Here is a 27,447-nt window from a genome sequence, read left to right as displayed (position 1 = left end):
CGACCCCCAAAGGGGTCGCGACCCACAGGTTGAGAACCGCTGTACTACGGTACATGATGCTGCTGAGTGAAGAATGACCACTGGACGAATCCATTTTTTAAATCTGGACTTAACTGACTGGGTTTGCCTAGACTGCAGTGGTCGGCAAACTACGGCCCCTTGAGTGTGGCTCTTCCACAAAATACCACGTGCAGGCGCGCACGTACAGTGCGATTGAAACTTTGTGGCCACACTCAAGGGGCCAAAGAGCCGCATGTGGCTCGTGAGCCGCAGTTTGCCGGCCCCTGGCCTAGAGTGAAATACACCCACGAGGGCGTGGCTTTCAATCAAGCGGCATGTGGAGTGAGACGTCCGGAATTAGGGTCGTTTGCTCAAGTTCAGAGCCCCCAGTCTCAGCACAACGGGGTGTGAGCAAGGGAGGCAGCAGAGAAGGATGAACTGGTCAGCAGTCGGCCCACTCCCTCATGTTGGGGAAAAAGAAAAGCTCAAAGTCCCCTGGGATGTATCTGCTATCGATTTAAGAACTTTTCATCCCTTCATTCTGACATGCAAAGGTTCCCTCCCTTCTTTTAAAATCGCACTTTTCCTTAAAACCATGCCCTGGCTATTGCTTGCCTGAGGAATTTGGGCATTTTTATCATAAATGGTGCGCATCACTTTAAACTAATATTGAATTTGAATATTGAGACTGAGATGAACACCGTTACATGGCTATGCGATGGGGGCTTCTATTCCTGTCATATCTAGAAGCTTTCTCCGACCGGCCAGCCACCGCCCGGCGCCCGGCGTTTGTCGTGTTTATTAAATCCTGCGCGACAGAGGTCTGCGAGCGGTGCTGCTCGCTACACAAGACGCAGGGACAGATACAGAGCCTCTCCCTCAGCTGCTCAGACAGGTCTATGCAACCGGGAGGCAGTGCGGTTACAGGAAGAGCATGCATTTCAGGGAGTGCAGATGCTGTTTTTAAAAGACATTTTTATTGACTTCAGAGAGGAAGGGAGAGGAGAGAGAGAGAAACATCAATGAGGAGAATCATGGATCGGCTGCGTCCTGCACACCCCACACTGGGGATCGAGCCCGCAACCTGGGCGTGTGCCCTGACCGGGAATCTAACTGTGACCTCTAGGTTCACAGGTTGATGCTCAACCACTGGGCCACACTGGCTGGGCAAGGAAGCTCAGTTATTTAATAATTTCACCTCCAAGCCCGCTTGCCAACTAGGCTTTGACCGTGGCCTTCAACGTCCGCCCTCGTCAGGCCTCGTTGCCCCGTTTTAGCAAGAAGCTGGGGAGTTCTGAGAGAATCCGCCACCTCAGGTGTCTGATCAACCTGGACACGTGGTCAGACCCTTTTGCCTTCCCCATCCCGGGGGGCACAAGTCACCTTGGCCTGATGCTTCCTCTTGGTAATTTTCTATCTACTGTTCTCCCCCATCCTGCTCCTTGGCTCTGAACCCCCTTTTCCGCGCTGCATTTGGAATGAACCCTGTTCTCTACTAAGGTGTGCTTCCCTTGTTGCAATAGCTCCTGAATAAAATCCGTTTTTACCGTTTTAACGCCTGTCAGGCCCGGGTCTCTCTCTCTCTCTTTTTAAAATGTATTTCTCTTGATTTCAGAGAGGAAGGAAGAGATAGAAACATCAGTGATGAGAGAGAGAATCATTGATTGGCTGCTTCCTGCACGCCCCCTACTGGGGATCCAGCCTGCAACCCAGGGAGGTGCCCTTGACCGGAATCGAACCCGGGACCCTTCAGCCTGCAGGCCGACGCTCTATCCACTGAGCCACACCGGCTAGAGCTCGGGTTTCTCTCTGATACCTTGGAGAGGCAGCAGAGAAAATATTTGCTCCTTTTGAAGAACAAGATTCCTATTAGCACCCATAGCAAATGAGATCTATTACAATCTGTGAGAGTCAAAACCATATTAGCCACTCAAAACATGCCCCCTCTTTCCTTACTCAGACTTAAAATGTACCTTCTCACACCCACCCTACAGGTGCAATGACATCCGCTGGGCTGCAGGACAAGGCGCAATGCCTTGTGGGTGGATGCATCACCTCCCAGCGCCAAGGAAGCCACGGGTGCAGGAGGCCCCTCCGCCCGATGAGCAGGTGGGAGCCTGGGAAGGGGACACTGGCTTCTAGCCCCACTGCAGGCGGCTCCCAGGGGTTCCGCATGGCCTCCCGGTCGCCAAGGGAAGACAATACCAACAGCCCGCCTCGCACAGCATGCATGGGAAGAAGTATCTAGTGCATGTTTTAAAGGTCACTGCATATAGAACAGCTAGATAGTTGAAGCAAAATACCATATTCATCAGTGAAATAGAGAAGTTTAGCAGCCTTCATCTGTTCTCATTTTAAATTTACCCCAGTATGTAAATGAGGGGATTTAAAAAAGCACCAGGCAAGATTCTCAGCTAGGTGCGAAGAAAAGCACAACCAAGAGGCAAATTTGAGACTTGAAGTGTAAGAATTTGCCAAATGGGCTGTGCTTACATTTTACTAGTGATCTGAGTTTCTGCAAAGCCAATAGAAAGATCCCAATTATCGTTAAATACCCAGAGCAGAAATTTGCTGCTAAACTGCTGTGTAGGATCGGTCTCGGGTTGGCTTTTATAAACATCTGATTTTATGGGCCGAAATCATCACAGGAATACCACACACAAAGCTGAACTTTAAACACACAGTCCCAGTCACAGACAGAGGCTGAAGGAAAGAAAGCAAATACAATGTGGATTAGAGACTGAATTATCATTCATATATATATATATATATATATATATATATATATACACATACATATATATATATATGTATATATATATATTTATATTTCGCTGCAGTGGAGAGAATCGACTTAGCCAGGATCAGCAGCAACTTAACATTTGAAAATCCGATTGATGGCAAATGAGATGCCTGATCATACTCAACAGCACTCTCCTCCATCAGCACATTCGCCTCCCCCAGACACGCCCAGAGGAGGGTTTGTGATTCACACTCTCCCGCTCTCCCTGGGCCAATGTTACACTGAGACATCGGCCTGCTATTTGAACAACACCCTGTCTGGTTTCCACGGGACAAACTACCTTTGGAAACAAAATGAACCCCATTAAATGAAGCCAAAGGGAAAGTCAGATTCCAGAGCGTCTCACAGTCTAACCCAGGGTGGGCAAACTTTTTGACTCGAGGGCCACAATGGGTTCTTAAACTGGACCGGAGGGCCGGAACAAAAGCATGGATGGAGTGTTTGTGTGAACTAATATAAATTCAAAGTAAACATCATTACATAAAAGGGTACAGTCTTTTTTTTCAATAGTTTTATTCATTTCAAACGGGCCGGATTCGGCCCACGAGCCGTAGTTTGCCCACGGCTGGTCTAACCCAAGAGACGGGAGACCTGGCCTTTTAGGTGGTGCTGAGCCTGCTGACCCGGTCTGGGGCCCCACCAGCTGAGGGGAGTGTCTTTCAGAGTCGGAGATGGCCTAGGTCGCCACAGAGCCCAGCCCGAGAGGAAAGGAGACAGATGTGCACTCTGGCACCAAACTGAACTCTGCCTCAAGTCAAGTTTTTTTCACAAGACTGAGTGTAAACCCAGTCTTAGAGTGCTTTTGAGCACTTCCTGCTTCCTCAAGCAACACCATGCTATGTAATCTACTATGAAAAACGGGAATCCTATATAATAAAGAGCTAATATGCTAATTAGACCGAACAGCAGAACAACTGTCCGGACAACATTCCAGACCAGACGAAGCCAGGGCCGCAAGGGCTGAGCCCCTTGCATGAATTTTGTGCATCGGGCCTCTAGTAATAAAATAAATGTCTTGTCCACTTCCTAACACCTGACCATTCAAAATGTCCCTCTTTTTGAGGGACTTGTATGTTCCAGGCACTGTTCTGGGCAGTAGGAGATTGGTGATGCACAAGACAGACAAGGAACACAACCACACAGGGCAAGTATAGAGAAGTGTGGGCCAGGGATCCCTCCATGTTTTGAGCGTCCGGTAAAGAGCAGACCTAGCACCTTGCCCGGCAGAAGGGAGGCACTCAGCAACGGTGAAGTTTTGTATACGTTTCCTGGAGCTTCACATCCCATCTGTGGATTTCGGTTTAAGAGTCTTGTTGCAGAGGAAAGAGAGAAGTGGTTTCTGACTCGGATGAACCAATCAGAAGAAGATGGGTCTGAGAGGAGGAGGGACGCATGCTAACAATGGATCATCATAATGCAATGGCATACGTGCTGGGCAAGAGAAATCAAAAGGGCCCAATGGGCCCGGCCAGCGTGGCTCAGTGACTGAGCTCCAACTTATGAACCTGGAGGTCACGGTTCGATTCCTGGTCAGGGCACATGCCCGGGTTGTGGGCTCGATCCTCAGTGTGAGGCGTGCAGGAGGCGGCCGATCAATGCTTCTCTCTCATTATTGATGTTTCTATCTCTCTCTCTCCCTCTCCCTCTCCCTTCCTCTCTGAAATAAAAAAATATATATATATTTAAAAAACAAAAAAGGGCCAAATGGAAAAGCAGAGGGAGGGATCTCACCTGCTCGGAAGGGCTCAGCAGGGAAGGTTCCCACAAGACATGAGGCAGAACCTGAGCTGCGCCTGTACTTTTCCTTTTTTAACTTTCCTGTTTGCATTTCCTTTTACAAAAGGATCACAGGACACCTGCCTGGTGCAGAAAACTTAGGAATTATTAGAAAATGTGAAGGGAACACATCAATATCCTCACTGCCTGGAGACAGCTTGCGTATTGCATGCCTGTGCATGTCCTGGTGCGTGTGTACGTGTGTGTGCATGCACACGTGAGTGTGTAACAAGATGGGAAAAAATTATTCACTCTGTGGTTGAAAGAAATCATTTGATAATTTGAGAAGTATGATTTCAGAGGGGCATGCTGAAATCCTGTGGTCCTTAGATGGACCTCCATGGCAGTTTCTCAAACTCTGGGTCGTGAATCACTAATGGGACATAAAATAGAAAATACGGATGGTACAGTCCATAGTAAAGTCCTGTTTTATTAAACTCCGTGTATGTGCGCGCGCGCGCGCGTGTTTGTGTGTGTGTGTGTGTGTGTGTGTGTGTGTGTACAAGGCTGCAACATCAAATTACTTTTTACTTGAGATCCAGGCTAGTTTGAGTGGATGTGTATCTGAGGCAAGAGCTGGGGCAGTGTTGGGTTGTTCCACATACGAGGGCGAGGAGCCTGTGGTCCCCAGGACATGGGGAAGGAAGAAGTTCAAAGTGATGGGGAGAGGAGAAGTAGGAGAGAGGAAAACGTTCCAGAGTGAAACGGGGCCTACGGAGAACTCTGAAGGCGAGAGCGAGGTATCAATGGAGACTGTCACGTTACTCCTGGGAGATGTGCGGGCCAATGGCCTCCACCTTTCTTCTTACACGATTCTCATAAAGCCCATGCTGATCAGCAGGGCTTTTGTGTGTATGACATCCTTCTTTTTAAAATTTTTTTATTTTATTGATTTTTTGCAGAGAGGAAGGGAGAGAGATAGAGAGTTAGAAATATCGATGAGAGAGAAACATCGATCAGCTGCCTCCTGCACACCCCCAACTGGGGATGTGCCCGCAACCAAGGTACATGCCCTTGACTGGAATCGAACCTGGGACCCTTCAGTCCGCAGGCTGATGCTCTATCCACTGAGTCAAACCGGTGAGGGCGTTTATGACATCTTTCAAAGAGCTCAAGGACAGGCTGGCTTCGGCGACAATCTGAGTCCACACGTGTGGATACAAAGCTAGAGTGTGAAGAAGATATGATATCTGAGATACATACCTTTATCTGTATCCATATCTGTATCTATATCTATATCTAGCTTCTCTATGCCTATCTTTTTCCCCCCAAAAAAACATGGAATTATGTAATACATACTACTTTTACTCTATTTCTCCTTGGAGATATATTTTAAACATTTGTCATGTTAATAAACACTTTTCTTACAAGTAATTTTATTGGAATTATAGAATTCTATTGTATGGGATTTTAGAATTCTATTGTAGGGAATGTATATAGTCTGTTTATGTAATGGCTCTCCTGGTGTTAGACATTTTGACCATATAATATTTTGACTTATTTTCAATATTCTTAGAAATAATCCTGCTGGAAGTCATAGTCAGTAGGACTGGCCAAGAGGAGTATCATTACACTTAGTACAATCTATTGAATTATCTATTTAGGTGTCTGTGCTGTAAGGGAGGCTCTTCACCTAGCACCAAGGGTAGTGCTAGGTGTATGGTGCATGTCCTGCAAGGGGGGGGGGGGTGGTGAGCTGGGAGGTGAGGGGGGCTATTCATTAGCAAAGTTTAGGAGTTGATGAATCAGATTCAATTTCTCTTCTGATGCAATTCTTGACACTATTTCTTGGGATTTAAAATACTTAGAGTAAAAACGATTCATCTCATGTAGAAGGTCATAGAAATAAATAATATATACATTTGAAAAAAAAATGTGGTCTTGCTTGAGGGAAAAATTAACCAGAATGAAGCAATGACTGGCATGTGTCATTTTAAACTCGTCGGCTTTTAAGGCATTCTGCAGGTTCATTCTCAGAGATATAAAAAGTGTCGCTGGGATTTAGGTCAAAGAAACAGGCACCAACAGTAAGAGGGAAAACGCGACTTGATGCTCCCTTTTCGTCACTTCTCATGCTGCAGCCATCACTAGCCGATTTGACCTCCTAAACAGTTCTCCAGTCCACCCCCGCCTCTTCATCTCTACTTCAAGTGCTCATCGTTTCTGATCTAGTGTCCCTGTCTGGCTCCCGTAAAATTCATCCTGCATGCCGCCACGAGAGCAAGCTATTTGACATGCAAATCTGCTCTGATGCCCTGTTCAAAGTCCTTTACTGGCTCCCCGTCCCACAGGGCGAGCATCTCCACTGCATCCCTGCTCCCCTCTCCACTCCACCAACACCGACCTGCTCGTAGTGCCAGCACCACCTAAGTCCACTCCTCTCCCCAAAGCTTTCTCCAGTCTCTCTGCCCAGCGCGCAGCCTGGCACAGCCTCGAAAGTCAAGTTCTGGCACCCTTTATCCTGGACGTTCCCGGGCGTCTCCCAGGATGCACTTGTGCCGCTCCTCAGGGATGCTGTGTGGCCACATGTGCGCCACAAAGTCTTTACCACGTGGGGCTGGCGGGGCTGGCGTGAGGGCTCTGCACCCCTCTCTCCATAAACAAGAAAGAACCCGTGGAGATGAGTGATCGTTTATTTTTTCTAGCTCCGTGGCCCGCGGTTCTAATCATGGAATAGGATTCAGTCACTTTTGCCTGTTTGCTTTTTGTTTTGAATGGACCAAACTATACTGTAACTTAAAAAGGTTGGAAAGTAGCTTCATAAAGTCAGTCATCCAAATCGCAATGATTTCGTCGAGAGCACGGAGCACACATATGGCATCAGCATATACTAGTATTAGTCCTAACCATTAGCTCGCAGCTTTGAAATTACAACAGTTTCATTTCCTAGAGAGTGATTCATTAACGGTTTTGTATGTCAGGGACTTCAGAAATGAGAACACAGGGCTCACACTGAAGACTTCACAGACTAACGAGAGAGGACACCTAATGCCGTGGGTATAGTGCGCTAAGTGCTATGAAATAGCAACCTAGGAACAGAGGGAGGAGCTATCTGGGCTCTAGAGAGCGCGCCCATGTTCTGTTAGCCCCCCTCCCCCCACGCAACCCCCACATCCTACCCTGGAACTGGATCTCATGTGGCCTCCCTGGAGGTCAGATCCATTTGGAAGTGGGAGATTTAGAACCCAAGACGGGAGTGTGAGCCGAAGGGAAAAGGGCCAGGGGGTTCTCTGGGTCTTGCTCATCTGCAGTCCCTCAGGCCTCCCTGCTCGGGGGGAGAAAGGCCAAAACAGGCCAGGGTCCTCGGTGCAGCCCGATAACCCTGCCTGTGAACAGAGGCGTAATCCAAACGGAGAAATAGGAAACGCAACTCTAACACGGTGTTTCCACGTGGCCAAGCTGGAGCACCTCCGGACAGGGGCTCAGAAATGATGCCTGTGACGTGGGAGAGTCACGCTTTGAACAAGACCTGAGCATCTCTCCCCAGGGCTGTCCTGCCCGACCACGTAAAGGAAGAGAAGTGTTTACTGCCTCAGTTTTACGCTACCTCCTTTGTCTGTGATACCGAGTCATTAGCATTCTGTAAAATGTCAAATGTAGCTCTTAGAAAATTTGCAACTTAACTATCTTTCTTTCATACATCAGCCCACTGGGGAAAGCAAAAGCTTGGAAACTATAGAACTCATTCCAAATCCATAACTCATTCCAATGACTCCCATAAAATTTGTACAAAGTCATTTATGTAACTGCTAACAACCTTAACAAGCAGAGCCATGAAACATGACCCACAGATCTTGCAAAATAAGGATCAACTAATAACACAGTAAGTCGTTCAGTGCCTAAACACAGGGAGCAGCCATTCTAGTTTTAATGAGATCAAAACATCTATAATAAAAGTGTAATATGCTAATTAGACCGGATGTCCTTCTGACGTCCTTCTGACAACCTTCTGGACAAAGCCGGGGCTGCGAGGGAAGCCCGGGTCCCGGGTGCCGGAGGGAAGCTGGTGCCGGCAGCCGGGGGAAGGAAGGCCTACTCTTGCATGAATTTCGTGCATCGGGCCTCTAGTATTTTATAGTTGTGAGGAATATTTATTGAGTGCTTGCTGAATGTAAATCATCATACAATAAAGCTTTAGATTTATATTATTTAATGACAGTAATTAGACACACAAGTATTGAGTGGGGTTTTTCCCAACGTGAAGATAGAGATGAGAGGTTGAAAATATTTTTTAATGTATTTTTATTGATTTCAGAGAGGAAATGAGAGGAAGAGAGAGATAGAAACATCAATGATGAGAGACAATCATTGATCCGCTGCCTCCTACAGTCCCCACACTGGGGATTGAGCCTGCAACCTGGGCATGTGCCCTTGACTGGAATCGAACCCGGGATTGTTCAGTCCGCAGGCTGACACTCTAGCCACTGAGCCAAACCAGCTAGGGCTGTAAGATATTTTTAAAAAGTTTAATACACATATCAACCTGTTTTGGTCTCGTTATTTTTTCCCTTCTACAGTTTTGAGAGACTGGACAAGATGAGCTAGGAGATTTTTTTTAAAAAAGAAAAAAAAAAGGTTGTGTGTTCATTAACTAAGTGCCTGGCCCAGTGTTACGAGCTGGAGAGACAGAGATGAGCACGCTGTGTTCCCTGGGCTTAAGGAGTTCATGCTCTAAGGAGTCAGACTTGCCAGGGATGCTGCTGCGGCGCTTGATCAAAGAGGTGTTTGAACAAAGCGGTCTGTGGAGAGCGGAGTTAAGAAAGGCTTCGCTGACGACGTGAGAGCTGACCTGGTCCTGAGATGTGAGGGCTCAGGACAGAGAAGGGACAGGCATCCAGGCTGCCGGAAGCACAGCAAGAGCGTCTGGCCTGAATTCTCCAAGGCGAGTCCTGCGCATCTTTTCAATCCCTGAGCCCAGGACAGGTCCTACCACAGCTGGCACACAGTAGACATCTGCATAGCGTATGTATAAACAATGACCGAACCAATCAATAAATTGATGAACTCCAGTCTTCTTTCTCTATATATTCAGAAATGATCCTAGATCTCAGAAAAAGGAAGACCATAAAGACAACAAAAAATCCCTTTGGACCCCAGCCTGTGTGGCTCAGTGGTTGAACCAAGAGGTCCATCGGGTTCGATTCCCGGTCAGGGCACATGCCCAGGTTGCAGGCTCGATCCCCAGTAGGGGGCGTGCAGGAGGCAGCCAATTGATGTGTCTCATCCATGTTTCCATCTCTCTATTCCACTCCCTTCCTCTCTCTCTAAAATCAATAAAAACATATTTTTTTTTTAAAAAAAATCTATTAAATAGTCCTCTTGGCGAGCCCATGAACCGAGGAAAATAGCCAGCAAGGTGGTAAAAGTGGCTGCCTCGTCCAGGACCTATTCCTCTTTCAGCCATTCCTCAGCACAGCCTCAGTGGCCTGGACCAGTCATACTCCATGTCCCTCCCGTGGGTAACAGGCTCGCAGTGTTGGCGTGTGGGTGTGTGCAGCAGCGACAACCACGGGCAGCCCTTCCTGCCTAGGAGTTAGAAAGCAGGGGCTTGGAATCACGCAGCACGCTACAGCAGAAAGGAAATGATGCGAGATAAACCCCAGGGCTGAGGGGAGGAAAGATGAAGACAGAGCGAGGGAGAGCCATTCGGGTCCCCGGGAAGTGACATGGGTCACGTCCACACCAAGTGCGGTGATACCTCCAGAGACACCCTGCCCACCGTTTGTAGCCTTCACACCACATCCTCACTCCCTTGTCTATAAAGTTTTAAGCATTTACACATATTTTTTCTTTTATTAATATTTTCATGAAAGGCAACTGAAACATTACGATTGATAATTTCTAAGACTTCCCAAGGCTTTTACTATACAGATGAGCATTCTGACTCTCCAAAGAGCAGATAGTTTATATGAGTGGTTGGCAAACTGCGGCTCGCGAGCCACATGCGGCTCTTTGGCCCCTTGAGTGTGGCTCTTCCACAAAATACCACGTGCGGGCGCGCACGTACAGTGCGAAGTTGACTTAAAACTTTAAGTAAAGTTTATTAAGTTAATTTTAGGGAACGTTGTGGAGTGAAAGAAGATGTAGTGTCGAGGATGGAGAAAGGTGTGTTGAGATGGTTTGGACATATAGAGAGGATGAACGAAAGGAGACAGACGAAACAAGTATACAAGACAAGTGTGGATGGGAGAGTTGGAAGGGGTTGACCTCAGCGAACGTACCTCAATCAGATTGAAGACGTTTTTTAGCAAAGGCCAGCTTAGGAGGACCCTAATTAATTTAATAACAATGTACCTACCTATATAGTTAAGTTTAAAAAATTTGGCTCTCAAAAGAAATTTCAATCGTTGTACTGTTGATATTTGGCTCTGTTGACTAATGAGTTTGCCGACCACTGGTTTATACAATCTGTCCCCAGACTAAGACATCCTCTTCTCAAAGGCCATTTGTAGGGCTGATTGCCCACGTAACACGTATGGGGAACTGCTGCCGCCCTCTGGGCCAGAGCGAAGGCGGCCACGGAGGGAAGAGGTGGTAACGCGGCCTGTGGTGTGGGTGAGGCAGCTGTGTGCTATAATCGTCATCTTGATAAACACTATGACCCACTTAAGGAAAGTGGAATGGATGCTTAGACCAAAAAATAAAATAAATAAAAGGAAGAGTGGAAGGACTCCATTCTCCCAATTTAGGGAGAGGATAGTTGTTCATTACTTACTGATTTGTTCATTCCTTATTTAGGAAGGAGACTTCATACATCCATGTACCTTTTAAGAGCAAGGAATGGGTTTTTTTAAAAAAAAAATTTTTATTGATTTCAGAGAGGAAAGGAAAGAGAGAGAGAGAGAGAGAAAGAGAGAGAGAGAGAGAGAGAGAGAGAGAGATCAATGATGAGAGAAAATCGTTGATTGGTGGCCTCCTGCACGCCCCCTACTGGGGATCGAGTCCCAAATCCAGGAATAGAACTGTGACCTCCTTGTTCATAGGAGGATGCTCTATCACCAAGCCATGCCGGCCAGGCAAGGAATGGGTTTTTAATCCAAGAGTTCACCTAAACCCATTTTGAAACCACTGCATTTTCAGCCGCATTTTTCCAAAGAAAGCCATCCTTCCAGGACTTTAAGCAAGGAGCAGATCAGCTCCCTAAAGAAAGCAGGCTGAAGCCCTGAACATCCCTGAATGCATAGCAGGTCACCCGAAAACCTGACCATGAAGGGCGACCCGCTAGGCTGAGCAGCAGCCACTGCTTCTGCTGCCATAAGAATGCTCCACGGGCCCAGCTTGGAGGCGGGAGGCTGGCCTTCCTCCCGGGGGAAGAGAAAGCAACAAGGAACCTTGTACCTTCCCTTCTGGTACAAAAGAAAAATTGTGCATGGAGAATGCAATGCTGAGCTGCCCGGCGTGGCTCAGTGGCTGAGCGTCGACCTATGAACCAGGAGGTCACGGTTTGATTCCAAGTCAGGGCACATGCCCGGTTGCAGGCTTGATCCCCAGTGGGAGGCGTGCAGGAGGCAGCCGATCAATGGTTCTCTCTCATCATTGATGTTTCTCTCTCTCTTTCCCTCTCCTTTCCTTTCTGATATAAGTAAAGAATATACACATATATATCCTTAGAAAATGCAATGCAGATTCTTCTTATAAAACTGGTTAGGATGCTGTCCATCTCCATCTGTCTGACTCTAGTACTTCCTTGCAAGGCCCAGCAGAAGCTGTCGGACAGACAGCACTTGCCCTGGTCTCCGCATGAGCCAACGCCTCCTTTTCTGCTACGTGGATGAATGACGCCCAGGGCACACTCAGTACTATGGCCACTGATGGCCACTCTCCAGGCCGACGGGGCCCAGCTGCTCCACCCCGTCCGCTTCCCAAGGTCGCTGGTGTTTCTTCCCAACCTGTTTTCGCTGCTTACATCAGCACAGTTAATTTTTAGTGGACTCAGAGATGTGGCTGTTAAAAAAAGGGGCTGCTGAGTCTATGAAAAGCGTAGAATCGTTTAGAAAGAGTTAACAAAGCTGAGTGTTTTAGAGGGCCGCCCAATGAGGTGTGCACGCAGGGCTGCGGGGGCTCGGGGAAGGGTCAGGGAATGTGACTTCTCATGGAGGCTGCCCAGCGTCTGTGTCTCCGGCTGGTCCAGAGAAACCAGAGGTGGGTGCATCAACAGAGGCGACTCTGGTGGGGTTTTCTGGGGAAAATGAAGTGCACCCCAAACCAGGGGATCCGTACACAAAGGAAATGCCTTGGCCCAACACATACATCAGACAGGCCTTGGCAGGGCTTCCCCACCTTTCCATTAACCGTCCAACTTCTGGTCTCAAGCTTGTGGGGTAAGACGGTTTCCACTGAACACCTAATTATGTGTCTGCACTTAAGAGTTTCCTCCTGATCATTAGTCCGGGGCCGCCTCCCTGTTCTGGAATCATCTACATGATGGAGGACGTGCATAGGAAACACCAGACCACAGTCAGGAAACGGATTCTGGCCGCTGCCTGAACTGTGTGCGGTCTTGCAGTCACGTCTCTTTGGGCCCCGGTTTCCTCAATTATAAAGTGTCTGTGTGGGGGTGAGAAGAGAGGGTACGGGGTAGATGCTAAGAAGGAGTTGGACTATATAACCTTCCGGGCCTCTTCTGATTCTTTAAAATACCACTCTAGGCAATTCAGCTCATATAAGATGGACAGGGTTCCATAAAATAATTATTAATTATTATTTGGAATACAAATCATAAATATTTGGGAAAATATAAATTCATTTTTAAGAATAACTTTTCTTGAGAAAAGTAGCCATTTAGAAATTTTAAGCACAAAGAAGAGAATATATATATATATAATTATTCAAATAAGATTTGAATTACCAACATAGAATTGATATTTTTGTAATTTCAGAATGAGAAAAAAAGTCTCCAAGATGTTAGAGCTCAACTGTTTATACTTTCTTGAATAAAAAACTATTCTTATTACCTTACAATTCCAAAGTAGATTACAAAGCTGTAGTTCTGGGAATAGTAAGCAATATGAAACTGTTTGACTATTTTCCAGTATTAATTTTGCAAATGCAAACCTACAAATAATTACTGACTGGAGAAGAACTATTCAAAGACACAGGTCCCACCTTCCTTAAAACCTTTACCTCTGCAACAGAGCTAAAATGAAAAATTAAGTTCCAGACTCAACTTTAGTCACAACTGCATTTTTTTAAAATATATTTTTATTGATTTTTTACAGAGAGGAAGGGAGAGGGATAGAGAGTTAGAAACATTGATGAGAGAGAAACATCGATCAGCTGCCTCCTGCACACCCCCTACTGGGGATGTGCCCACAACCAAGGTACATGCCCTTGGCCGGAATCGAACCTGGGACCCTTCAGTCCGCAGGCCAACGCTCTATCCACCGAACCAAACCGGTTTTGGCACAACTGCATTTTTTAACAGCAACAAGGCTTGATAAAAATACGTGTCTCTAGATAAAAAGAAAATTACTGAAGGGCACTGCCTATCATGCTGTTTTGATATTTCTTTCATTTTACTTATGAGAATGGTGCCCGAATTACTCTTTGTGCCACAGAAATTAAACAAAGATAAGAGATGTAGGTCTAAGTACATATCACCTTTTAAAACAACCATTTGCCACTTGTGACTGGGAAAAGTTAGCAGCATAATATTCAGTTTATACCCTGCCTTGGAGTCGGTATCAACTTCCAGTTTTCTTCTCTGATTCAGCTATTCCAAGAGTCTGAAAATATTTCATTAAAAATTCATGTGTTATCCACACAAATGGCAAATATTGAAAAATTAGAATATAAATAAAAAATAATAAAAATAGTAAGTGCACTAACACCGGAGCGGAAGGAAGACAGGAGGGGAGGCGCGAGGTGAGAGGGAGAGACTGAAACACCCGCTTTCTATTCCGGACCGTGTACAGCACCAGGCCCGGCAAGCGGAAGCCAAATATATTCTCCGGCTCGGACAGGATTCGTTTGCTGTCCTGGCATCACTCTGACTATATCCTCCCCAGTGATATTTTCTCACGGACAGTGCCAGCCTCACCGGAGCTTCCACGGGAGAGCTGTGGGTCCTGGGGGGCATTCCTGGAGTCGGCCTGCCTTGGGGCCCACTGGCTAGGGGTGGGAAGCTTTCCCAGGGCACAGAGGCACACAACCATGGCAACCTCATCCTCCCATGCATCCTTCCCCAACACCATCCCCTTATTAAAAAATACATTTTTATTGATTTCAGAGAGGAAGGGAGAGGGAGAAGGAGAGAGAGAAACAGCAATGATGAGAGAGAATTATTGATTAGCTGCCTCCTGCAGGCCCCACACTGGGGATCGAGCCCACAACCCGGGCATGTGCCCTGACCAGGAATCGAACCCTGACCTCCTGGTTCCTAGGCCCAAGCTCAACCACTGAGCCACTCTGGCCCGGCCCCAAACCCCGTTGAATGAATTAGCCCCTGGTCTAATTCACAAGTTAAAGGCCGGCTCAATGCCCACTTCACTAACTCAACCAACCTGCTTCCCCATTGTTCTTTTCCTAAGAGTCAGTCCATGTCCAACAGCAAGCTAGCATCTATCTTATTCCACCGCAACCCTTGCCATGTCAGTGTCACCGAGAAAAAGTCACGTGCCTTGTTATATGCAGCCACACGCAGCCACAGACACACACATGTCTCCACATCAGAAAAAAACACAAGAGGGTCCCCTACACACAGGGACTGCGGGAACTATTTTGGAAATATGAAAGATCTGTTTGTGCAGCCTATGAAAACATCCCTCTGCCTCAGAACGAGGGTCCCTCTTCATTGCTCACTGATTGTTCCTATAGAATTTAAATTGTACATGAAATTGTAATTAGGCCTTGTTTAATGTAAATTGATTGTCTCCATTATTAGGAAATGGATTTGAATTTTAATGGACTCTGTTGCTGGAGATGCACCAACTAAATCAGCACAGATTCTAACGGCTCTAACTGCTGGAGGTGCTCAGCCCACCATCTCTACGAAGCAGGGAGGCCGTGTGGCTCACAATCAACCCTAACGTGGTCCAGGCGGTTAGCAAGCTCTTCTTCGTGCAGAAGAAATCAGCCGTTAACTTTCAACATTGGACGATTCTGTGATGGTGAGGCTGTAATTTGGTTTTTCTCTCTAAAAAAACAACGGAAGATCCACATACCAGCAGCAAGGACTTTATGGCTTTTTATGAAATGTTCTTGCTGCAGCTGAGGTTACCTGTGAAAATCAGGGATTGCCCCTGAAGGAGGGACCGACATAAAAGCCAGCAGCAGTGGGTCAGGGGCATGAGGTGACAGTGAGTGACACTGCGGGAAGGCCTCCCGGGAACGGGCTGCAGACACACCCTTACTGCCTGGTGTACAGGCCAGCAGCACGCCACGCCCTACTGCCTGACCCACCTCCTTTATTTTATTTTTAAAAATATATATTTTTATTGATTTCAGAGATGAAGGGAGAGGGGGAGAGAGACAGAACCATCAATGATGAGAGAGAATCATGGAACGGCTGCCTCCTGCACGCCCCACACTGGGGATCGAGCCCGCAACCCCGGCAAGTGTCCTGACCGGGAATCGAACTGTGACCTCCTGGTTCACAGGTCAACGCTCAACCACTGAGCCACGCCAGCCGGGCCTGACCGCTCTCCTTTATAAAAACCCAGGGTCTATGAAGTCAAGCTGGTCTCCGTACTTCCCAGTGCAGCCAGCGCAGACCTCAGCTGCTCTGCTCTCCAGATGGCTGCAACGTTTTCATAGTTAAATGACAGCCAGTGGCGCAGGAGGGACGGACGCACATCTGCCCAACTCCGCCAGCCTCCCCAGATCTGATTCTCAAACCCTCGGCCCAAGACACACCCTGGGTGCCAGAAATTCTGTTTCTTTGTGATGGGGTGGGGCCACAACACTAGTAACAAAGAAACAGAATTTCCAGAGGATGAGGCCCAGAAATCGGGATTTTAAGAAGATTCCCAGGTGATCCTAAGGTGCAGCCAAGGTTGAGAACCATGGCTGTACACCTTCCTTCCTCTCTCTCTAAAAATCAATGGAAAGAATATCCTCAAGTGGGGATTAAGAACAAAACTTTGCATATCGTGGGAAAGAGTGGCTCAAAAGCCACTTCATGCTGCTTTTCTACATTTCTGCAAAATGGTAAGTGGTTCTGCCCCTGTACACACACACACACACACACACACACACTACACTTCATGGGTAACAGCCATTTGCAAAATTAATTAATTTCTAGAAAAAACGCTCAGAAAATATCACTCTATTTCATAAAGATATTATCCCAAAACCAAACATTCCCTTTCATCAGTTAAGTTCCCATCACCAACAGTCTGCATGCTACACCTATGGAAAACAATTCATGAAATTGCTTTTCCTCCATAATATGCACTTGCCCCAAACGGAGGGAGAGACTTTCAGCACAGGCTGCTCTTTTCAAGTACTTTCTGAAAATAGTGAACAGTCTTAATCCTCCCCAATCTGAAATGTCAAATGAGATAAAAATCAACCATCTATTTTCTATTTTAACATTTGTTTCCGGGGAATAAAATTCCTATTAGAAAAATACTACCGATTTATTAAAGATCATTCTGAGGTTAGTTTATAGAAGACCAATTTTAAAATCATTATTAGTTACCTTTCAATCAGCAGCTCCATGTCTTCAGTCAATAGTTTTTATGTGAACAATTTAGATAATAATTAACAGAAGAAAGAAAAAGCGATGTGACGCTGTATAAGTGACAGAACAGCCAGACTGCTGGGGGTTGTAACAGAGAACTTGACCACATGAGTCCACGTGAGCCCGCTCAGCGGTCTTCACTGGCTCGAGGGCTCGTTACCTCTACATACACTGTGGGGCTCACACGGATCTATATTCTACGGGGAAATATACGAACTGATGCTCACTCTACAATATAACTAGTAGGACATTTATACAATAGAGTACTATGCAGCTGTAAAAAAGAGGGACCTCTTTCCCTTTGGTACAGCATGGATGGACCTGGAGACTATCATGCTAAGTGAGATAAGCCAATCTGAGAAAGACAAATATCACATGAACTCACTTATTTGTAGAATCTAATAAATAAAATGAATTGACCAACAAAATAAGACCCGAAGCATGGAGACATGGAACAGACTAACATACCTTGATGTGGGGTTGGGGGGATGAGAAGAGATAAACCAAAGAACTTACCTATATATATAAAAGCCTAATATGCAAATTGACTGAACAGCTGGTGGAACAACAGGTTGCTATGATGTGCACTGACCACCAAGGGGCAGACGTTCAATGCAGGAGCCGCCCCAGCCTGCAGCCCCAGGCCAGCCAAGGTGAGTGCAGCAGGGGCCCCCCTATCGCCCCACCGGTCACCCCACAGATCAGCCCTGATCGCCAGCCAGGCCTAGGGACCCTACCCATGCATGAATTTCGTGCACCGGGACTCTTGTATACTTGTATGCATAGCCCATGGACACGGGCAATATGGTGAAGACCTGGGAGTGTGATAGGGGCTAGGAGGAGGGGATTAAGGAGGGAATGGAAGATATCTGTAATATTATCAACAATAAAAATGTTTAAAAAATAAAAATAAAACATAAATAGAAAATAATGCCACTGCTATCCTTAACATGAATTTTCTGGATGGCCTCTGTAGACACCAGGAGCTCCAAACCAGTTGTTGAAAAATGTCGTTTTCCTGACTTTACAACTTTAATGACCTCGGCAACCAGAATTTACTACATTCACATCCACTCTGACTTAACACAAAAAATTATCTGATCCCAAATGCCCCTCCCAGTGCACCCTCCCGCCACTGCTTGGCTGGTCTGTCTGCCTTGCTTTTTCCACTTTCCCTTTCACATCTCATAAAATAGAGGTTGAAATCTGCTATGTCAGTTTTTCTACTCACACTTTTCAGTTCACTCTGATATGGTTTCTGCACTGAATCTTCTACTAAAAATATTTTTGTAAATGTAACCAGTGATGTCCATTCATTAAGCCCAATGACAGTCGATATTTTAGACTGTGGGCCAATAGGTCATAGTCTCTGACTCAGCTGCTCCACCCTGACAGTGTCGTGTGGAAACAGCCACAGACATGTAAGTGACGAGCATGTGTAGGTTCCCGAGCCACACAAGGAGGCTGTGGCCGGGGCACAGTGCCCATCCTGCTATCGAAGGCTAGTGACCCCTACGCTGTTGTTGACAGATTCATTTCAGCTGTTATTTTCTCATACAAACTTTTCCTGGTCAAGACAAATCTCCTTCTAAAATGTGCTTGCACCGCAAAGTACATTTCTCTCTCATAGAACTGATCCTTACTGCAATTGATTAGATATTTATAAAATTATTCATCCACATTCATCTGCCCCGTAAGGCTGGAAGTTCTTCCAGTTTCCCGATTAGACTGGGAACGGTATTTACTTTGCTGTTATGTTCCCAGCAGGTGGTGCAGAACATGACACATAATAGCAATCGATAAATATTTGTCGAGTGAATGACTGATGAATTTGCTATCTGGCCCTCAGCTGGCAATCTGATCTTTCTGAGCCTGCCTTCTCCATCTGCAAACGGCAGTGATACCAACAGCTACGTTCCAGCTTTGCTTCAAGGTAAAACAATAGTGTGAGTGCATTTGGGGACTTGAAAGCAAAATACAAATGTAATGGTTGGCCCTCTTGCTGGGAATGGTTTTTGTTGATATAAAGGTTGTAAAAACCAAGTCAAAATCAAAACGAAGACAACTGTGTGGACAGAGACCACGTGTGGCTCCCAAGGCCCAAAATATTTTACTCTCTGGTCCTGGCAGAAACACCCCCCACCCCCACCCCCCGGAAGGCTGACTGCTGTTGTCACGTGTGCAGTGTGGACGCCAGCACCCATGGAGACTTGTTTACTGTGTGGTGCAAAACACTGGAATTCATCCTTACACAGAAATTATAGATGATACGTCTACAGGAAGTAAGGGGCTGCGTTTATAATAAAAATACTGCACAGAAAAGGAAAGGAGTTTGGAGTCAACAGATGAAGATCAAGTTGGAACCCTACACTTAATCGGCCGCCTTGAGCAAATTCATCAGTCTCTCTGAGCTTGCACTTCTTCATCTGGAAAAAGAGTCCATGTCATGATGCTGTCGAGTAGATGGCTAGTATGAGCCACGTGCTTTCTATACGTTACATTTGACCTTTATGTTCAACTGCAAAGTGGATATTATTAGCCCCAGTACAGATGAAGAAACCGATCTGAGAGAGGGTAAGGAACCTGCTCACAGTAACACCACTGAGGAGAACCAGACGGTCTGGAGTCCAGTCCTCACTCTAGCAACACTCTCAGTACCACCTCTGCTTAGATATTTGACCTTCTTAGGCCTGCTACATGATTCATCTTACAAACAGCCTACAGAACCTAATTTCTGGAGGAGAACTTTTGAAATTCCTCCATATCACATTACCAAAATACACTTTAAAGGTGATGGTTTCCCTACAGTGCTCTGTATTACATCTACCCCTATGTCTCTAGAGAACAGTTAAGAGCAGGTGTGCTCTCATCTTAACTGTTCTCTGTGTATTATAAGAATAGCCTAAGCGGAGAAAGCATGAATACATAAACGTATGGGGTTTGGAGCACGTCCCTTAAGTAGCCAAGTAATCATGGATTCTATTTATTGCACAGCAATTCCTAGTCTGTTTATGAACCAAACAGGTTTATAGGGCGTATCAGGTGACTGTTAAATCTTTCTTACCTTTGCTTCATGATCTCATGGAGTCTCCCGTGTTGGACGCACTGCTCCTCCAACTCATCGTTTCTTTCCTGTAACTTTTTCAGTTTGCCGTATGCGTACTTCTTCTCTTGACTGAGCTGAGCTATGGCAGATCTAGAGAAGTGAGAGCACAAAAATAAGAAATGTTGGAGGTTCTTACTGCTAGAGCTTGTTTTGATTGCATAACCTTCACATTGTCTGAAACTCCATATTTAAACATAACAGTGAAAATAAAAAGTTATGTAAAGTAACATATATCAGAAATTGTGAACTCTCTGGAAGAGGGGTCTACATGGCAGAGACTCGAGCGGCAGACAGATAAAGGAGTAGCAACTTACTCTAACAGAGATGGCTTCTCTAACTAGACAACAATGATAATGATCAAATCCCTTTTTAAAAAGGCCATCAGTCATTTATCGAATAGTTACCAAGTTGTCTATTTTAGGCCAGCAGCAGGCTGTTAATGGAGCAACCCCACATATAATTTCTATAATAGAGAGTAGTTTCTTTTAAGTACCACAGCTCATTTAATGGCACACGATTAAAATCACATAGTTTCAAAAGGCATAATAATGACAACTGGCAGTCCTCTGCCCCTGGACCCCCTACCCAGCTGAGCAGTGACAAATACTTTCAAAAATTTTAAAGCTATTTCTTCTGGTATTTATCTTTGTATTTCTTAATTTGCTTACATCAATACCTCATATTTCATCAATTAAGAATTTATACTGATCCATTATGGTAGAGGAAGATCAAACTCTTTTAATATGCCCTCTACTCCCATCTCCACCATGTCAATGTCATTATTAGCATTTTAACTTGTGGTTAAATCGTTATCAGTATTTATGTTATAAAGACTACCTACATATTGATCCTTGCTGTCTAAGTGGTATATCATGATTACACTAGAGGCGCAGCGCACGAAACTGCACAAGACCCAGAGTCCCTCCTGCCACCGCCGTGGGACCCATCAATGCACCTCCTGGTGACCGGTCGTGTGGTCGTTCCTGTGTTACGGCCACTGGCCTTTTCTATAGTAGATTTGCATTTGTGTACATTTATTTTCCCCGAACGAGTGGGCTTCAGTGTAAGAGCAACTGAGTGGCAAGCTATCTCTTCCCGTGGGAGATTCCCAATAGCAGTATCTGTACTCCTTCCCGCTGTGTCCTTTCTGTTTCTCAAGAGAAGTTGCCTCCAGTTTCCTGCCTCCTGTGTATAACCCGACTGTCAGTGGCCGAGGAACTGGGCGGAAATAGAGGGCGGGGATCTCACCTTTCTGAATGCAGGCTTTCTCCTTGTCCCTCCATTCTAACGTCAGCGCCCCTATTTTACCGAGAGCCTGCTGGTTGACTCTCTTCAGAGACGATGCCTCTAGTTCTCCAGGTGGAAGAGGGACAGTCACCTGGCTTCATGGGTGCGGGTGAAACTGTCCATTTTGGTTTCAGTCCTTGTACCACGCCTGCCTTCCAAGGTTGTCTGGAATCCCGAGAGCAGGCAGCTTGCTTCAGGAGACACTTGAGATCACCTTCTTCTACTTTGCTACATCAGGTACCACGCCCCCAACCCCCTTTCTGTCTTCACGCATTTCATTTGGGACTGTAGATGTCTACTCCGGAGATGGCTGATGTCCCTCAGGAAATACGTTCCCTATTCAGTGTCTTCGATGACCAGCGCAAATCTCAAAATTCGAAGATCAGAAAGATGTCTGTCCAAGAAAAATCGTATCCTTGTCCTCCTTTTAATTTAACATGGTTCCCACGACCACCATCTCTTGCTGGTTAGAACAGAGAGTTTAAAACCCTTGCATATTAAATTATGAATTAATGACTGGCTTGTTTCTTGAAGTTTAAGTAAGACTTGAGGTAAAATTATTTCCCTCTAAAGAAAGGATTCTTCACTGCTCTTGCTGGTGAAGAAAAGCTTTAACGTTGCTAAAGGAATTCCTCCCGAGGACGGGACTACTTCCCAGGGGTGATGCCATCTCTCACCTTTCGTTCACCTCCGACCTCAATTTGTTTTCATCTTGGTTCACCTGTCACGTCGAAGGGAACTTGCCCTGATTATTACCTAGCGGTTCTCAATATGTCAGCACGTTTTCTGAAGCTACCTCTCGCCTTTATGCATGCATTAGCCTGTAATTTATTCCTCAAGGCTGTGCTCTCGGCCTCATCTTCCTTACTAGATTATACATGAGGGCATGGATTACCTCATTTTCAGGCTCAGATCAAACACTCAACCTCCGTTTGCTTCTCCTAATAAGAATTTACCGATATTTGAAATAGCCCAAATGAGTTAATGACTTACATTTCTCCTTTCAAAATCACATACAATATAAGGATTAGGGGCAGTTTTCTAAGAAATCGTTAATTTTGTTCTCTTCCAAGACTAGTACCTCCTATCACAATATGCACTATGCACTAACATAAAATTCTGAAAGGACAAAAAAAAAAAATCTATAAACCAAATTAGGAAAAAATGCAGAATAATTTTCTAATTTTAGGTACTTTTCCAGAAAAAAAAGTCACCTTTTTAAAAGAAAAATCACAATGGAAACATAGATTTTATAATATAAAAATATAAAACTTTTTCACAAGAAATCATAATGTTCATGGTAGCATTGCTCCATGGAGCAACCTTGCTCAGCAATGCAACATCTGGAAACTGAACCCAGAAATTTGTCAACGGAAAACTGATTACATCACTTACACAAAGGCATATCAAGATGCTATTCTGATAATGTGGCTATCTACTGGTGTTATTTATTGACCTGAGAATATGACGTTGAGCCCTGGCCGGTGGGACTCAGTTGGCTGAGCGTCCTCCCACGCACTGAGAGGTCGCCGGCTTGCCTCCCAGTCAGGGCACGTGCCCAGGGCTGCAGGCTTGATCTCCAGTGCTGGGTGTATAGGAGGCAGCTGATCAATGTTTCTCTCTCTCTTCCTCTCCCTTCTATGTCTCTCAAAAATCAATAAAACCATATTAAAAATATGATGCTGATAAGACAGGAATTCCACTTTATAATTAAAAAATACTTTGACATGTGTACCACATATGAATATAGATTATCTCTAACTCTTAGTGTCAGGATTGGGAATTACATTTTGTTTCTTTCCCCAGATTTTTTGAATTTTTACAATGGACATGTATTTAAAACAAAAAAATAAAGTCACTTTGTTTTTTTAAAAAAATTCGTAAGAGCAAAAAGAACCAAGAACAAGTTTTTGAAATTTTTAAAAAGGAACTGGAAACACACAAAATGAAACAAAGGAAGATTAGAGATGTTGTTATTTAATAAAGTGCTATCCCACTCTCCATCATATCCCAATTAAAAAAAAATACAAGTGACTTGAAAAATAGTCACAGAAGAAGAAACAAATGGCCAATAGACATTTGTAACCTATTCAATTTTGCTATTATTCAGAGAAATTCATAATAAAACCAGATTATAGTCAAATATTGATTGCATGCCTACTCTATGCCAAATAGGGAAATCCATCCTTTATATTAATGGTCTCGATTAATCCTACAATGTTAGTGTTTATTTCCTTTTCTTGGAGAGGTAAACATGAGTTTAATGGTTTGCCTAAAGTCACTCCGATGGCAATCAGCCACGCTCAGGCACAAACACAGGTCTCTCTACAGGGGTTGTTCTACCCACTGTGCAAAATTGCCTCTCACTTTTTTTATTTAGTCTCTCACTTCTCTCACTGATACGTGTGCATCTATACCATGAGCAGAATTTATTTAGTACTTGAACACAGCAACACACATTAATAGTCTTACGGGGGTTCGTCGTCTTTGGGCCAAAACCATCCCCATTTAGGCATCTCCACTAACGGAATCATCAAAAATTCAGATTTATGTACGAGATTATCATTCTATTATTCATAACAGTTAAAAACTGGAAACATCTTAAATGTCTTGTGCATACAAACGATTCAATTAAAATTATATCTCCAAAGCATTTAGTGATCTAGAAAAATGTTCATGAGGCAATATTAAGTGAAAAAGCAGAATATAAAACTATATTTATAGTATAAGCTCATTCACAATATAAATGTAGGCTACATACACATTTCCATGCACATAGAAAATTAACAATAGTTAGCTGGGTGGTAATGTCCCAGAAAATGTTTTCTTTAATTCATCTTTGTATCTGTATCTAAATGCCCTATATTGAGAATGCCTTACTCATAGAGTCACAAAAATATAAATGTTATTAGTAACGTACATATGACCATCGGGTATTTTATTGCTACAATATTTTTTTCTGCTTTGCATATTTTGGGGGCTTTTTTTCTTTATTTATAATGATAATTTGCCTGCCAACTTCCAATGTTCAAAAAGAATTTGATAAATGTACATGGGCACGGTCTTTTATCTGCCCTGAGCCAGTGGTATATTGAATGAAAGAACAGTTTGCAAAGTTGACAGAGTAACTTACAAGTTTCTGGGTAAGTCTGAGATTACATCTGTGGCAGGACGATTCCAGTGTCATACGAAAGGATAACTGACTCCAACCCATGTTCATAGAAAATGTAGGTAAATTCTGGCTTTACAGAAGCATGAACTTTCCCCTGCGTTTTTATACACCAGCAACAGTGTGCAATTGCACTGGCATGAAATATAATATTTTACTGTCATTAGGATTACAGCGATAATTGCTTTTTAAGAGAAAACATGACCCCTAATTTTTTATTCTTCTAGATTCTCATTTGACTTTTGGTAACGATTAGCAGAGTCTGACAGCAGTCTCCTCTTACAAAATGTAATTTTTGTAGCATCTAAACATGCAGAAAAAAACTAGTTCAGCCGGGTGTGTGTTCTTTACTTCAATTAAACTCACACAGTTGGATACCTACTGTTGCCAAAACAGTAATATAATTTATACATTATAGTCCACACACTAAAACTACACTAAAAGTCATTTAACAATATTTATAACGCCATAAAGTACAGTGTTAAAATATATGAACTGCAATATGTACCAGAATTATAAAATTTGTTTCTCATCATCAGTGATTAAAACCGGGCTCATTGCTCTAGCCTCAATACCCACAACCCTGGTGACAGATTAGAATTCAAATCTTAATGATCAATTTACAATTAACAAGATAGAAGTGAAACAAATTAAACCAACCATTATATATAACGAGGCCCAATGGACTCCCATTGTTCCTCTTAATTACAAAACGCAGATCACAAATCCACAATGGGCAGGGTTAGCCATCAATCCACCAGCCGAGCAACCCAGAGAGCGACAAGGATGGAAGGAAGAACAGAAGCAAAACCATGTCGCCGGCTCTGCGCTCCACGTCCTGTTCTTTCCAACGTGGGAGTGCTGAGAGGCTAAAGCCCAGCACGTGCCCAGGACCAGCCCAGCCTCTCGGGGTGTCCCCGGCCCGTTAGGCCACACTGCACCCCAAACATTGCACGGCTGATTCATTCATCCATCCACGTGCCGGGGAGAGGGAACCCTTCTTACACTTTGACAAAGAAAAACCGCAGCAGCACGAAGGTATTTAAATAGCTCCACTTCCCAAGTTCAAGAACTACCCTGCAACTGCAGGGAGCTGTCAGTGCCTGGGGAATGAAGGGGGAGGGGAGCTGAGTGCCTGTGAGCTTCAGGGAGCATCGGCCAGAATGTCTGCCTGGGGACCATGGGAGGAAACGGGTGAACTCTCTGGTCTGGCGGTCAAACACAAGTGAGACAAAACGCACCGGGGGGCCCCTCATTTTTAGTTTTTAAAGGGGACGTGCCAGTCACAGGCCCTGGGCTAGAGGCACCACAGCTGCAGGGTGGAATGTGCACAAGGCTAATCACAGGGCTTCAGAGAACAGAAGCAACACGCACCGCTATTGGGGAGAAACACACACACCGGACACACATACATGCACACACACACGCATGCACACACGCACGCATGCACGTGGGGACCGCTTCTGAACGCCTCCCCGGGAGGCTGGGGTGGAGAGGTGGAGTGCGCAGGCATGGCTTGCCCCAGCTGTCACTTTCCCAGTCATTCTGCAAGGGCCCCAATCACATGGCTAGATCTGTGAGTAAAGAGAAAGCTTATTTTAAATGGAATGAACCCATGGGTTTAGTGTGGGATTTTGGATAATGTGAAACTCTTAGAGAAATGCCACAAAGACAAGGGGGAGCAGTAAAAATGTGCTTTCAATTGTTGATAGATACAAAATAAGATACACCTACTTTCAGGAAAACTTTTACTGTAGAAATCAGAAGCAAGCCTGGATTAAATGTTGAAATAGTCATTTTGGAGACTGAGTTCCGGAATGACAGCACTCCAAGATCTCCTCACTCAGAGTTCAGGGGAAATGACTAATCCCCGAAGTTTACAGTGTGGGAGGGCTTCCTGACGGTTTAATAAGTTGATAATTTTTATTCAAAAAGAAACACTCTGAGCTCTTCAAGTGTTATAGGTGGTTTCAAAGCAGAAAGCTGTATCAAAACGGAATGTTTTGCATGAATTTTGAAAATTTTGAAAATCTCATAGCCTTTACATAAAGTCAGGGGGAATGAGGCTGAATTGAAAAGTTTACGGGTAAACAAACAAAAAGCTCTAAAATTACAATTTACCCTGTGGATTATATTCTTGTGAGACACATAAGATACTTATTTTATAAAGTTGAGAAGCTGTTTAAAGTTTTAACACTAGTAAGGAACAAACCCTGGCCAGTTTGGCTCAGTGGATACAGCGTCGGCCTGTGGACTGGAGGGTCCCAGGTTCCATTCCAGTCAAGGGCACATGCCCGGGTTGCGGGCTCGATCCCCAGTTGGGGGCATGCAGGAGGCAGCCCATCCATGATTCTCTCTCATCATTGGTATTTCTATCTCTCTCTCCCTTCCTCTCTGAAATCAATAGAAATATATTTAAAAATAATAATAATAATAATAATAATAATAAGGAACAATTTATCGAGTGTTTGCTGTTTGCAGGCCTTAGCTTGGGATCAACTTGCAAAGTTACAGGCGGTGCTGTTTTAATTCTTCAGATTTACAAAACAAGGCATTGGCCAGGGCAAGACCCGAATCACTACCAAACCAAATCTGGCTTTCCTTTGCCTTTACTACAAAGGTTT

The 27,447-nt window shown here is 44.8% G+C and overlaps 1 protein-coding gene across 1 annotated transcript in view; it reads right to left on the bottom strand.

Moving 5' to 3' along the window:
• The window catches only part of SDCCAG8 (SHH signaling and ciliogenesis regulator SDCCAG8), a 192,007-nt gene that overhangs the window by 38,865 nt on the left and 125,695 nt on the right, over positions 1-27,447 (bottom strand). The window contains exon 16 of the mRNA XM_081114488.1: positions 20,326-20,457. Coding sequence (XP_080970614.1) covers positions 20,326-20,457 — 132 coding nt within the window. The remainder of the gene's footprint in view (positions 1-20,325; positions 20,458-27,447) is intronic.

The sequence above is a fragment of the Myotis nattereri genome (assembly GCF_964212035.1).
Source record: "Myotis nattereri genome assembly, chromosome: 20".
Lineage (NCBI taxonomy): Eukaryota > Metazoa > Chordata > Mammalia > Chiroptera > Vespertilionidae > Myotis > Myotis nattereri.
The sequence above is the reverse complement of the archived record's forward strand: the minus strand, read 5'-3'. Positions and strand labels throughout refer to the sequence as shown.